General features: G+C 54.2%; 1 protein-coding gene across 3 annotated transcripts; it reads right to left on the bottom strand.

The window, feature by feature from the left end:
- Positions 1–445: 445 nt before the first annotated feature.
- DNAJB2 (DnaJ heat shock protein family (Hsp40) member B2) lies at positions 446–7668 on the bottom strand. 3 transcript variants are annotated; one of them, XM_032857273.1, is made up of 10 exons: positions 7458–7664; positions 7067–7167; positions 6335–6444; positions 4946–4999; positions 4638–4760; positions 3814–3906; positions 3488–3590; positions 3228–3298; positions 2124–2330; positions 446–979 (listed from the first exon to the last, which is right to left on the bottom strand). In XM_032857273.1, exons 2-10 carry the CDS (start codon positions 7129–7131, stop codon positions 969–971), a joined length of 837 nt encoding a protein of 278 aa, XP_032713164.1. In that variant the 5' UTR covers positions 7132–7167; positions 7458–7664; the 3' UTR covers positions 446–968. The 3 variants fall into 3 exon arrangements, with proteins under 3 accessions (XP_032713164.1, XP_032713163.1, XP_032713162.1); XM_032857271.1 differs by lacking the exon at positions 446–979 and having other exon boundaries at positions 1869–2330; positions 7458–7667; XM_032857272.1 differs by lacking the exons at positions 446–979; positions 3814–3906 and having other exon boundaries at positions 1868–2330; positions 7458–7668.
- Between the last annotated feature and the right edge of the window lie 5234 nt (positions 7669–12902).

Genomic DNA, 12902 nt, shown 5'->3' with positions numbered 1-12902 from the left:
AGAAAGAACACGGGAACGCAGTACACCACCGAGCTCTCAAAACATTTTTATTTATTGACTTCCAGTGTTTCTCTCTCGGTCTGAGCTCAGCCCAGCTGGCTTTGATAGGTCTCTGGGATGCCTGTCACAGGGCTGGCAACACCCTGTTTCCACCACTCCCCTCCCTGGCCACGGGGCTCCCCAGGCAGGAGGAGGAGAGGCAGCTCATTTGTGGTGTTGGAGAAGAATGGGCAGCAGGGTCAGAGGCCAAGGAAGCCATACAAGCAGCAACATGCCCGGAGGACCCATCACACACCAACCCCGGCCACGCGCATGCGTGTGTGTTCTCACGCTCACACGCACACGCACACACTCTCTCACACTGGTGGCCTCCCCTTCCAAGCTCTCTGCCCGCCCAGGCCTGTCAGTCGTTTCCTGGGGCCACGCCCTGCTCATCCGTCCCAGTCCCATCGGATCCCACTGCGCAGAGGAAAAGAGCCTCTCCCAGATGCTGCAGGGTTTTCATTTGTACACTCTAAGCCAGGGGCTAGCAAGCCGTGTCAGGGGAACCGAAGCTTGGTCCACTACCCCTTCATCCACATTCTTACCACCCCCGCCAGAGTCCAATCAGATGACAAGATCTCCCCTTCTCACAGTGAGTGACAAGCTGACCTGGGCTGGAACTACATGTCCCAATATGCACAGCTCCACAAACACTCACCGATTCCCCTAGCATGATCTATCAGAAATGAGGCAGGGTGTGTTGCATTCTGGGACTTGTAGTCCCCAAGAGACAGCACCAAACACCCAGGGAAGAGTTCACAGGCTAAGACTAAGGATGCCTCCCACCCGGCCCCCACCCACCACCCAGGCCCAGCTCTGCGCTTAGCATGGGTGAGGGAGAGGAATGGTGGGTCCCCTCCCAGCGCACAGGGGAGGGCGCTGTCCTGTTGGAACTGTGCAGCGGCTCTGGATCCCGGACATCCAGCTCAGAACACATCTGAGGAGAGAGCGGGGGTGGGGTGATAGGAGACAGGGTCAGCAGCAAGCCGTGGAGGACGGAGCTGAGCATGCAGACCTGGGCTAGCCCTGTGGCCTCTCCCTGAGCCCTGATGCATGGTGAAGTAGGATGGGGTCCGGTCCCCTCCTTAGCCTCCCTCCTGGGGCACCCTGGCCTTATCCCACCTCTCCAGGGATAGCCGGCCTCACCTCTGCCTAGTCCCGAGGCCTGGGGCAGGCTGAGGCAGCAAGAGGAAGGGAGGAGGAATGGGCTCCGGTTCCGAATCTGGATGAGAGGCTCCCGCCCCACCCAGCTAGCCTCCCCAGAAGACCTTATGGCCCTACCGGCCACAGCATCTTCCTGGTCACACTGAGGCTTTCTCGGGGAAGGAAGAAGGGAGTCCTAGCCAGATGGCAGTGAAAGCAAGCGACGCGGCCCACGGGGAAGTGCAGAGAGAAGAGAGCGAGGGAGGAGCAGCAGCACCAGAAGGGAAGCAACAGAGATGTCAGAGCTCAACGCTGCACAGAAACCAGGGTGGGATATCTGCAGCTGGACAAGGAGCACGGGAGACTCCCTGCTGTAGCTGCCGACTCCGGCCCAGAGAATCCCAGGCCAAGTCCTCCTTCCTTGACGTCATCAGCAACACAGGTGGCCACAGACCTGGGCACAAAAGGCCTGACCCAAACCACTAATGCCCCTCAGAAACTCCCCATCTAGTAGGAATAAGTGCATCCTGGCTCCTGGGAGGCCCTCCCACTGCCCGGAGGTCCCCGTTGGCTCCCTACCCTGGGCTTCGCCAGGGACCTATCAGCTGTGGCTGAGCAGAGCAAATCCCGAGTCCACACTGGAGTGCGAGTGGACATGGGAGGGAAACCCATTGGGGGGGGCACTGAGGTGGAGAAGAGCTCCTACAGCTCAGGCCCTGCCCCTCTGCTCCTGACAGTGAGCAGGACCCCCAGTCACCCTCAATCAGAGTGGTCTGGGCTTGGTGATCAGAGGATGAGGCAGCGAGAGGCCTTCTCCTCTGGGGATGGGCTAGGCTTGGCCGCATCCCCCCTTGCAGCCTCAGGGGTCCCCCCCGTGCTGGGATCTCGGTCCTGGGCCTTGGGCCGCCCCTGCCGTCGACGCTGCGCCCCCCGCCCACCTGCGGGTTTCTTCCCAGCCGCCTCCATCTCGGACAGGCTGTAGGCCATGGCGAGTTGTAGGTCCTCGTCATCCTCAGAGAGGTCGCTGTCAGAGGGGCGGGAGGCAGGAGTCTGCCGGACCCGTGTGCCCCCGGACCTGGAGGCGACAGCCTGTTGCTGCTCTCGACGGCTCAGCTCCAAGCCCAGCGCCAGGTCATCCGGGACACCTGCAGGAGTCATGGCCGCCATAACACCCTCCAACCCAGGCCAGAGGAATCCTGTCAGGCTGTCTCATGCAGGGGCGACTTGGACCACTTACAGCCCCTCCTCTGGAACTGGCACGCACGCATTCCGGCAGCTGGCACGGTGCTCGTGCGTGTGGGCAGGTACCCAGCTCCAGCAGGTACGAGCCGTCTCCTTCGGCAAGTCACTCAACCTCCCTAAGCCTCCCTGTCCTCGTCTATAGAATGGAGGTGGTGAGAGCACCTACGCTGTCAAACTATTCCCACAACTAAAGAAGACAGCTCAGGAAGCACACTTGGCATGCAGTGCTCTGAGAGGCGGCAGGCATGGAAGGGCGTCCTTCTGTGATCCTTCCAGGAAGGTCAGGTCCTTTCTGACCATCCCACTTGGTGGGACGCTGGGGGAAGGCTTCTAGCCCAGGAATCCTGCGTCCTGAGGGTCACTCCTCGCTTCTCCTCTTCCTAAGTGGGACAAAGCCTTGGGCCTGGGGCTACTTGGGGGTTTGGGCCATTTAACCCTGCTGAGGTAACAATTCTCCTCATGTGGAGAACGGGATGGCTACCAAAACCCTGCCCTCCCCCCACCTGCTTCCGCATGGAGCCCATGTTCTGTGCACAAGTGCTTTCAAAACAGTCCATGCTCTGCAAACGCCAGGCACCCACTAAGGATGACGGTGGGTGCCTGGCATCCAGGACGCCTCAGTTCCTGGTCCCTTCGTAGGGAGCTGCCTCTCTGATTCCGCCCATGGGGCCTGTGGCCACCATTCCTCCCCTGCCCCAAAGGAATTGAGAGAGGACAGTGTTGCGGTGGCGGGGGGTGGGGTGGGCTGGGGCCTGGTGCTGGGGCTTCCTGCCAGGGACTGGGTGGCAGTCACTCCTCACCATTGATTGTGACTGACTTCAGCTGTCCGTCTTCTTCCACTTCCACCCGCTCCTGCCCGTTCTCCATGATTCTGTGGGGGATGGCACAGTTTACTCAGAGAGCCACGCACGAGCCCCGCAGTTGCCTGTCCGCACTCTGGGATGCCATGGCGAATGGGACAGATTCTGCCCACAGGCAGCTGACCTAGTCGTATGCCACTCCCCCTCTACCCCTCACCCCCGCACCCCTGCCCCCAGGATGATCCCAAAGGGGCCCTCACCTGCGTGTCGTGATGCGGCGTCCTTGGACAAAGGTGGTGGACGTAGAAACAGAGCGAAAAGCACCAGCCCCGGGACTGAAGGAGAAAGAGGAGGAGGAGAAATCTGGCATGGAGACAAGGGAGGAAGCAGAGAGGTGGTCAGAGGGAAGATGGCGCTGGCATGCTGCAGTCACGAGGGGGCCAGGAACCACTGTGGGGGTCTCCCCACAGAGATGCCTGAAGACAGGTCTCCAGACACTCAGGAGAGAAGGCTTGGAAAAGGAACGAGTCAGGATGAGGGGTTCCAGGACCCAGAGCTTGCAAAAACACTAACGGACAGCACATACCAGAGTGCCCAGGGAAGGAGGAAGAGAAGGTGAAGAAGGGGCCCGAGTGTCGGGAACCCCGGCTCTGAAGCTCGGAGAAGGGGCCCAGGTCGTCTGCAACAAGCAAGCAGATTAAAAATCATCGGGCAAAGAGTGCTGTTCCCCCCCAAAATGTGTGCACCCTGCCTTTTAGCCTTGAAATAGAGCCTACTAAGCATTTCTGATTTTTTTTTCTTTTTTGATCGTGGACTTGTTTACAAATTAAATTTCTTTTTAATATTAGGTATGAAAAAAATCCCTGGCAAATTCCATCCACAGTAGACAATGGAGGAGGGAAGGGAAAGAGAAAGGGGGGTTGGCTAGCTCCTTTGGCACAGGCAGGTAAGCATGGCATGAAATCAGGCTCACCTCCGGTCAGGAGGCCCAACTCTCCCGTTGGCTGGGTGACTCTAAGCAAGTTACCTGCAAGAACCTTTGTGCGCTCATCTGTAAGTGGGGAGAAAACTGTCCACCTCACAGGGCTCAGTCTTTGCCGCGAACATGCTATCTGTCATGCGTGATGTCACTGTGATGGTCACACGGTGCCCTGAGAACTGCTTTCACGGCTGCTATTGTGCAAGCCTAACAATATACCATTGTTGCCCTCGTTTCATAAAGCGAGTCTCTGTGGGTTCAGGCCTGTGTCAGGTTCTGTCCTCGCTGTCCCTAGACCTACCCCCACAAAATCTTCTGTCTGCACAATTCTGCTGCCCATTCGGCCTCCTCCCTCAGGGGCTCCCGGCTGATGGAGGGCGGGGCCTGGATCGGGAGTTGGAGCTGGTCAGAGGCCTCCCAAGCCCACTCACCAAAGAGCTCCGCAAAAGGGTCTCCACTCCCAAAGAACTCCCGGAAGACCTCCTCAGGGCTGCGGAAGGTGAAGGTGAAGCCCGGCCCACCACCACCAGGTTCTGCGCGGGATGGGCCAGTTCCTGGAGTAGAGGCAGGAGGAAGAGGGGGCTCAGGGCGTGCATCTTGCCCTGAGCCAGGGGACTCCAGTGAAGGCCCGGCCTGGAGCCTTAGGAAAGCATCCACAGCACTACCCTGCCCTCCCCCTCTCCTCTGTGACCCACTTCCCTCCCTGGGCCCCCCCCCCCCACCCCACCGCTCCACCTACCAGCCCCAGTCAGCCCCTCCCGGCCATAGCGGTCGTAGATCTCTCGCTTGTGCTCTGGAAAAAGAGACCCAATCATTTCTCCCTCCCTCTGGGATGACGGCCTCCCCTTCTAGGCTAGGACCCTCAGAGGATTGCCCAGTGACGGAGGCTGGGGGGCGGGCAGCAGGGTGCACAGGGGACATGGGCCATAGGTTTCAGCAGTGCCAGCTCTTTGCAGTGTGGCTCCCTCTCATCTGTAGAATGGGCACAATCACAACACTGACCTAGCAGGGTCATTGCCAGGATTAAATAAGACAATCCATGGAAACTGCTTAGCATGGTGCCTGATAACCCAGTAAAGTGTTCAGCGAATATCAGCTAATTGTTACTATGCTATTAATCAGGGCTTAGCCTCCATGTTGCCTCTGCAGAGAGGCCCTCTGTGATCATTGTAACAAGAGGGGTGCTCGTATTCCCCAACAACAACACCCAGCGGCTCCCCCGCAGAATATTGGTGGTTATGTATTTCCTTGGTTAAAGCTGGGCTTCTGGGGGCAAGACGCAATAAACCCATGATGACAAGGACGGTGTCTGTTTGTCCTCCGTTGTTCCCAGCACTCAGCAAGGGCCCAGCACCACCAACACTTAATGAATATTTTTTGAATGAATGAATAAATAAATAAATGACAGACCTGGAGTCGGTTAAGCGTCTGACTCGATTTTGGCTTGGGTCACGATCTCAGGGTCCTGAGATGGAGCCCAGCATAGGGCTCCACGCCCAGTGTGGAGTCTGCTTGAAACTTTTTCCCCCTCCTTCCCCCTCCCCCTCTGCTCCTCCCCCTCACTCACACTCTCTCTTTCCCTCTAAAATAAATAAATAAAATCTTAAAAAAAAAAAAAAACCCAAACCAACAACAGACCCGGATTTGTATTCCAGCTCTGTGTGACCTTGAGCAAACCACCCCATCTCTCTCAGCCTGTTTCCTTGCCTATAAAGTGGGGATGATAAATTCTGCCCGGCAGGATGGCTGTCAGACCCTTGGGGATTACACCCACCGATGCATGGCACAAAGCAGGCTCGGCACACATGTAGGTTACCGGGCCTGCTCGCATCCCCTTGTCAAGACCCATGCTGCAACTACCATACCAGATCCCAGGGCGCAGACACTGAGCACAGGGATTAGGGAAAGAGTAAGAGGGTGCTTTGCACATAGTAGGTGCTCACTTGAACTGAAGCAAAAAAAAAAAGAAAAAGAAAGTTGCAGAGCCCCCTGTCAGAGGGGTCACTTAACTGCCGGGTTAGAAACACGCATGGAGGGGACAGGAGGTAGCAGCATGTCTTTGGGAAGGAGTAGGATGGGGCATGAAATGGGGGCGATAGGCGCTGCCCTGCCCCGCGCCCCCCCTTACTGTCTGACAGCACTTCATAGGCCTCCGCCACCTCCTTGAACTTTCTCTCAGCAAATTCTTTATTATCCGGGTTCTTGTCTGGGTGCCACTGAAGAGCCTTCCGCCGATACCTGTAGGAAGTGGGACCAGTGGGCAGGTCGGAAGACATGAGAAAGCACCTCTCGCCAAGAAACAGAAAGACCTGCTTGCCCATTCCTTTCCCCATTCAGATCCCCTTCTGTCCCAGGTGCTAGGGCTGCCTCTGCTGCCCAGCTTTAATGGAGTCCCTCTCTCTCCCCTCTGCGGCCAGTGCTAAAACGACTTGTAGCAGCAGAAAACGAGGGCAGGAGACAGCCCTCGCCCTAACCCCTCTGGAGCTCACCGGGGCTGCAAAAATTGGAAACCTGTGTGGCCATGGCATACAGGGCTCTGGACCCTCCTGGTCACAGGGCCTGGACATTTTTTGCAGGCATCCTGAGAAAGCCCACACCTAGGGGCTGACACTTGAGGCAGGAGTGATGGGGAAGGGGGGTGTGATCCACCGGAGAAGGACTCACAGTGCAGCTCCCAGCAAAACTTCTTCACGCCAGGGGCCTTCTCCTACTCTTCCAGGGGTCTTCTTCCCTCCTATGGAGGGAGCCCCCAATCCTAAGGACCTAGGTCCCTCAGCGAGGCCTCTGAAGGACCCCATGGTGGTGATGGGGAGGGGTTGGGGGGGTGAGAGGTTTTCTGATGAGCAACGGAGGCACTTACGCCTTCTTGATGTCATCAGCGGACGCACTTCGCGGCACGTCTAGGATGTCGTAGTAGGATGCCATGGCAACTCGTCAGGAGTCAGATGGGCCTCCGTGGGGCTGCAGGAGAGGAGGAGTCGTCAGGCAGGAAGAATCCAGGGTCCCCTCTCTGGGCCTGGAGACCCCCACCCCCCGGAGGGAGCGGGAGGCGCTCCCAGGAGGAAGCGGCGCCCACTGGGTTCTGGCTGGGACCAGTAACGAGGCTCCCTCCGGCAGCCTTATCTGGCCCCCGCAGGCCGGTGCCGCGGGCTATCTCGGCGCCCAGGGCCCGGGGAGCCCTATCGCAGCCCCGAGACTCCAGCAGCCCTGCCCAGGGCCTCCCAGCCTGACCGGGGCCCCCCCGCCCGCACCTCCTCGGTCGGGAGTCCCTGGCCTCCTGCAGCGCCCCGCCCCTGCCCCCCGCCGGAACCGTCTGGCACCGGCCGCCCCGGCTCGCGGCTGCTGCGTAGGACGCGCCCGACCCAGCTGTGCACGCAAGCATGCGTCAGCGGCACGGAAACTACTAGAGACCCAGACGAGGCCAACCGGGCCTGTCACCCAGCGGGGAGGGGGTTGGGGGACGGCTGCAGGGGCTGCCGGGAGATGGGGGCGGAGCCGGCTATTTTGGGCTAGCTCCCGGGCGACGTCATCCCCAGACGGGACCTGGGAGACGCCTGCCGGCTGCATCCTGGCGTGACGCACTCGCGGGCCAACGAGCCGCCCGGACCCCGGTCCCCCTGTCCTTTTCCTATAACAGGCTCGGTGATTGACGGCTACTCACTCCGGAAAAAATCCCCCATATCAAGGACTTACAGACAAACCCTCTGGGTCTAAATCCTCCCCCTTCAGATCTTTGCTCCCGCCCCAGGTCCTGAAAAGAGGCTGTCCTAACTTCCCTGAGTAGGTCAGACCTGCCTGTCAGCGTCTCGTGACACCATCACGCTCATCTGAGCTGCAAATCTGCCCTTACCTGCTCGATTCTTTGATGGACATTCACCTCCCCCATTAGAATGTAAATTCCACCGGACAGAAATTGTGTCTTTTTTTTTTTTTTTTTTTTTTGCCCTTGAGTATTTAGGGCAGTTGTGGGGTTCAAAAATAGCTGTTGGATTGTTGACAGTTTGACACATGTAGGGAAGGTGGGGTTAAAGGATAAAAGGAAAACAAAACAAAACAAAAATAAAGGAAAAAGGAAATTCCCCAGATTCAAGGTTTTTTGGCTTTTTGCTTTTGTGGGATCCACACCCCTCCCAGAGTGATCCCAAATATACCTTACCTCAAAATGATTCCTGGGTTCAGGCCTCATGAGACAGAGAACTTTCCAGAATTGGTTCCTGCTTGATATCCTTCAGGCTAATCCATAAGTATTCCCTGAACATCTACATAGTAGATGCAGTCAGGATGTAAAATGAAGAGTATGACCCAGTCCCTGGCTTCACAGAGCTCCAGTGTGATAAGATTCCAGCCCAACAAGATAGCCCAGTGGGAAATTCCAAGGTTTTAAAAACAGACAGACCTGGCTTTGCAACCTGGCACTATTGTGTGACTTGGCAAAACCTCTAAGAACTCAGTTTTTCCTACCTAAATACAGGTAATGACTAGGGCTGTTTGAAAGTCAAACGAGGTGTGGTACATGGTTCATCTGGGTCTTAGTACGTACCTCTTTAGCATCATGACTGGCCCAAGCAGTCATGCTTATGTGAGTCCAGAAGAGTGTTTTCTGCTGGGTGGCCCAGAAATGCTTCACCAAAGAGAAGGGCTTAAGCCAGACAAGAGGAAAGAAGGTGACATGCATTTGCCCACTTTCCCTGGCTGCCACAGTTTGAACCTTCGGAATACTTTTGGGGAATTCCCCATGTGTAGGCCTTGATGGGAGGCGGGCCACCTCCTGTCACAAAGCCCTGACACGTGCTCTCCCAGACTTGTCGGCTCTAGGGGTACGTGGTCATTAACTTTGCCAGTTGAAAGCTCCAACTGGGACTTTGAATGTGGAGCAAGTCACAGAGAAGCTGGGGCAGTTGAGAATTCGTTTCTGCGGTAATTGTGACAGCGGAGCCAGCAGCAGCCTCTAGTGTCCGGAGGAGGAAATGTCGGTCTCAGAGCCTAGGTGGGAAGAAGCCTCATTGCAGCCCCCTGTTCTGTAGGGAACTGGGCGGGGTCTTTTAGGCAGGCTGGCTTGTGCCCTGACCTTGACTATGGTGCTGGATGCTCGGCTTCCCTTGCTGCCTACCTGTTCACGGAATCTTATCTGACAGCCCTTGTATTAATTCTGTGTGCTACCCAGTGTCTCTCCAATGTGTGTGTGTGTGTGTGTGTGTGTGTGTGTGTGTGTGAAGGTGGGGAGGGGGGTGTCTTTTTCCTTTATTTTAATTTGCCAGAGCTAATTTCTGCTGTTTACAGTGAGAGTCTTGACTGGCCTTAGTATAAGAGGAAGGAATAGGTTAGGTCACTCCAAAATCTTCCAAATCTCTTTCTTCTTACTTCTCCTATCTCAACAGACGTTTGTCTAGCACCTACTGTATATGTGATATTATAGTAAGAATTGGGAAAACAAAGGGGTTTAAGTTCCAGTCCTTGTACTCAAGGTGGTAAAAATCTAGTTGGGACATTGACAAATGACAACCAAGGGAAATTATATCAAACACATGTAGCAATCAAAGGGTTAATTTCATTTGTTCACAAGAAAAGTCAAACACTGCAGTTTTTTAAATGGGCAAAAGGCACAGACAAGAGTTTATAGAAGAGAAAATATTGATTTTGAAACATATGAAAAGATCCTCCACCTTATTCATAGCAAGAGAGTTATAAGGAAAGTGGCAATAAAATACTTTGTTTCACTTATCAGATGATGGACAAAGATCAAAATGTTTTATATACTGGGTGGGCAAGGCTCTGGGCACAGGCATGCTAGTACATTGGTAGTGGGAGAGCAATACTGTGTGTATCAAAGTTAAAAGTGCAGAGCCTTTGACCCAGCGGTTCTGATTCTGAGAGTTTATGGTTGTACATATGGGCAAAGAAGTATGTACAAGGGTTCCAGAATTTGTTTCCAAAGCAAAGAATTGGAAACAACCTAAATTCTCACCAGTAGCAGCCTGGTGAAACAAGCAAGGGAACACTGCCTGGAAGAATAGTGCATTGTTACATTGTTACCAAAAAGAAGCAGGCACGTCCTTATGGACTGTTAAGGACCATCTTCAGGGTTTTTTGCTAAATGAAAAGAGGGTAAGACAAAGTGTACATATGTAAGTGTGTGTACGGTAGTCCCCCTTATCCACAGTTTCAGTTGCCCACAGTCAACTACAGTTTGGAAGCAGATCCTCCTTCTGATGTACCATCAGAAAGTCAGTAGTAGGGGCGTCTGGGTGGCTCAGTGGGTTAAAGCCTCTGCCTTCAGCTCAGGTCATGATCCCAGGGTCCTGGGATGGAGCCCCGCATCGGGCTTTCTGCTCAGCGGGGAGCCTGCTTCCTCCTCTCTCTCCCTGCCTGCCTCTCTGCCTACTTGTGATCTCTGTCTGTCAAATAAATAAATAAAATCTTAAAAAAAAAAGTCAGTAGTAGCCGAACACTACATCACAATACCTACAGCATTCACTTCGCTTTATCTCGTCCTGTAGGTATTTAAGCATCCACATCATCATGAGAAGGACAGGAGTATAGCACGAGATATTTTGAGAGAGACCACATTGGCTTAAGTTTTGTTACAGCGTATTATTAGACTCGTTTTATTTTATTGTTATTGTTAACCTCTTACTGTGCCTAATTTACAAAGTAAATTTATCATAGGGATGCATGCGTAGCAAAAGACATAATATATATGGAGTCTAGTACTATCCTTGGTTTCAGGCGTCTGTGGGGGTCTTGAACATATGTCTTGAACATACTGCATACACATTAACATATGTAGATGTCTCTGGAAAGAAACACGAACAAAAAAGTTAATAGTGGAGGCTGTCAAGAGCAGAACAAAAGAAGGGGACTTATTTTCACTTATAATCTTATTTTTGCTGTTTGGAAATCTTTTTTGTGCCTTTTCAATTTGGAAGCACGTTCACATAGTAACTTTGACTATATACAGCACTTTTCCAAATCTAGCTGGAGAAATGAGATATTGGCAAGAAGCTGAGTGCCCGCATACAAGGCAGTCCATGCCAAGCACTGAATGAGTGATAGAGACAGACAGAAGGTGCTGGGAGACTCGAGCAGGGAGCTTCCCAGGGCTGGATGGTTCTGGGTGACTGTGATCTAAGCTGGAAGGAATGGCAACACCGAAACAAGCAGGGAGAGGTGGTGTTCCAGAAGGAGGGAATGGTGAGAACGCAGCTTTGGAGGCAGGCATGTTCCCAACACACCAGAGATGAAGGAATAAATGTGTTAGGTGAAATCCAAGTTGGGAATCTGTCTCTTGTGTCTGCCTGCAGGAGGTAATTGTACACTGGCTTTAGAAGCATCAGGGATGAAAGCATTCCCTGCACTGAGGGAGTCCCAGGGAGCCAGGCTGGGTGGCGCTCCTGGCTGCCTCATGGAGGGCTGGGTTGCCACCTCCCCACACCCACACCTAGTGTAACCGAGGACTGCCAGTTCTTGCCAGCAGAGTTGCTAGCTGGGAAGGCCTTGCAGGGTTTGAGATGGCTACACAGCTGCCCAGGGTGGGCAGGTGGGCTGGTGCAGCAGACAGAAGGGGTGCCGGGCCCCCCAACTGGATGCCCAGACATCCTGACAGGTGAAGACCTCACATCTTTTTGGCCTCTCCCAAGCCCTTACCTCACTTTCTATGAGATGTTGGGGCTGGGGGCCCTTTCCAGAGGACACTGATAGCCCCCAAACCTGTCCTCAAAGATGCTTCTGCCCTCACTCGGTCCCAGAAGCTGTTTATCTGCAACCCCCCTCCCCTGTGCCCTCCACCCCAGCGCCTGGGCAAGGGAGTGTCAGGCGTCACTCCCTCCTTGCCTTTGAGGTGCCTGAGTCACTGTCTGGGCATTAGAGAACTAGCAGGTTCAGAGAGTGGCGTCTGGAGGGGTGCCTGGAACGGCTGAGGCAGGAGTGGGAAGGGCATCTGAAGGAATGGGAGGACAGCAGCAGAAGTTTCTGTCCAGGCTGACCTGGGTTCGAATCCCAACTCCTCCATTCATAACTGAGTAACCTTGGGGAAGTGCTGTGACTTCTCTGAGCCACAGTCTCCTCTTCTGCAGAAGAGCCATTCATTCAGCAAGTCTATCCAACAAATATTCAACACACGTGTTGCCTAATATGTTCATCCAGCAACATTATAGGTGCTGAGACTAGAACAAACTTTGTTCCCCTGAAGCTTCCAGTCCAGTACGTATCACTGTATTTACCTTAGGATTAAACAAGGTGATATGGGTACAGGGCCTAGGACATAGTAGGTACTCAATAAATGATGGTGTTTCTTGGGATTTGAAGGGCTTCCAAATGACCCTTCTCTTCCCACGTTTGAAACCAGCTGAGAGAGAGAAAGACACAGGAGTCAAGTAGAGATTTGAAAGTCACCCCTTTTGGGGTAGGGGTGGGTGGTGGATTTGAGGTACAGCGGAGCTCCTCAGCCAAAATGGGCTTCTAAATACTCCCACTGAATTAAAAGATTCCCACCACCACCACACACACATACATACACAAAACTGCAGGCCTCTGTGCCTGGGACAGAGCGACCCCTGTAAGCTTAAATCCTAGAAGAGGAGTTGAGAATACTTGCTGTTCCTGGGCAGGTAATTACAAAACGGAAGGAGCAAACTGCTGTGCTGGGCATGCCCATTTTCTCCCCTAGCCCCTCACCCTCACCCTCCTGTGGCTTCCCC

This window comes from Lontra canadensis, unplaced genomic scaffold, assembly GCF_010015895.1.
Source record: "Lontra canadensis isolate GAN:19392208 unplaced genomic scaffold, GSC_riverotter_1.0 scaffold13, whole genome shotgun sequence".
Classification (NCBI taxonomy): Eukaryota; Metazoa; Chordata; class Mammalia; order Carnivora; family Mustelidae; genus Lontra; species Lontra canadensis.
The sequence above is the reverse complement of the archived record's forward strand: the minus strand, read 5'-3'. Positions and strand labels throughout refer to the sequence as shown.

Excerpts from the sequence above, each read along its gene's own strand:
- DNAJB2 (XM_032857271.1), bottom strand. The coding sequence starts at position 7,131 with ATGGCATCCTACTACGACATCCTAGACGTGCCGCGAAGTGCGTCCGCT. Across the intron at positions 3,299-3,487 it reads CGCCGCATCACGACACGCAG|AATCATGGAGAACGGGCAGG; the intron begins GTGAGGGCCCCT and ends CATCCCCCACAG. Across the intron at positions 2,331-3,227 it reads GAAGTCAGTCACAATCAATG|GTGTCCCGGATGACCTGGCG; the intron begins GTGAGGAGTGAC and ends TGACTCCTGCAG.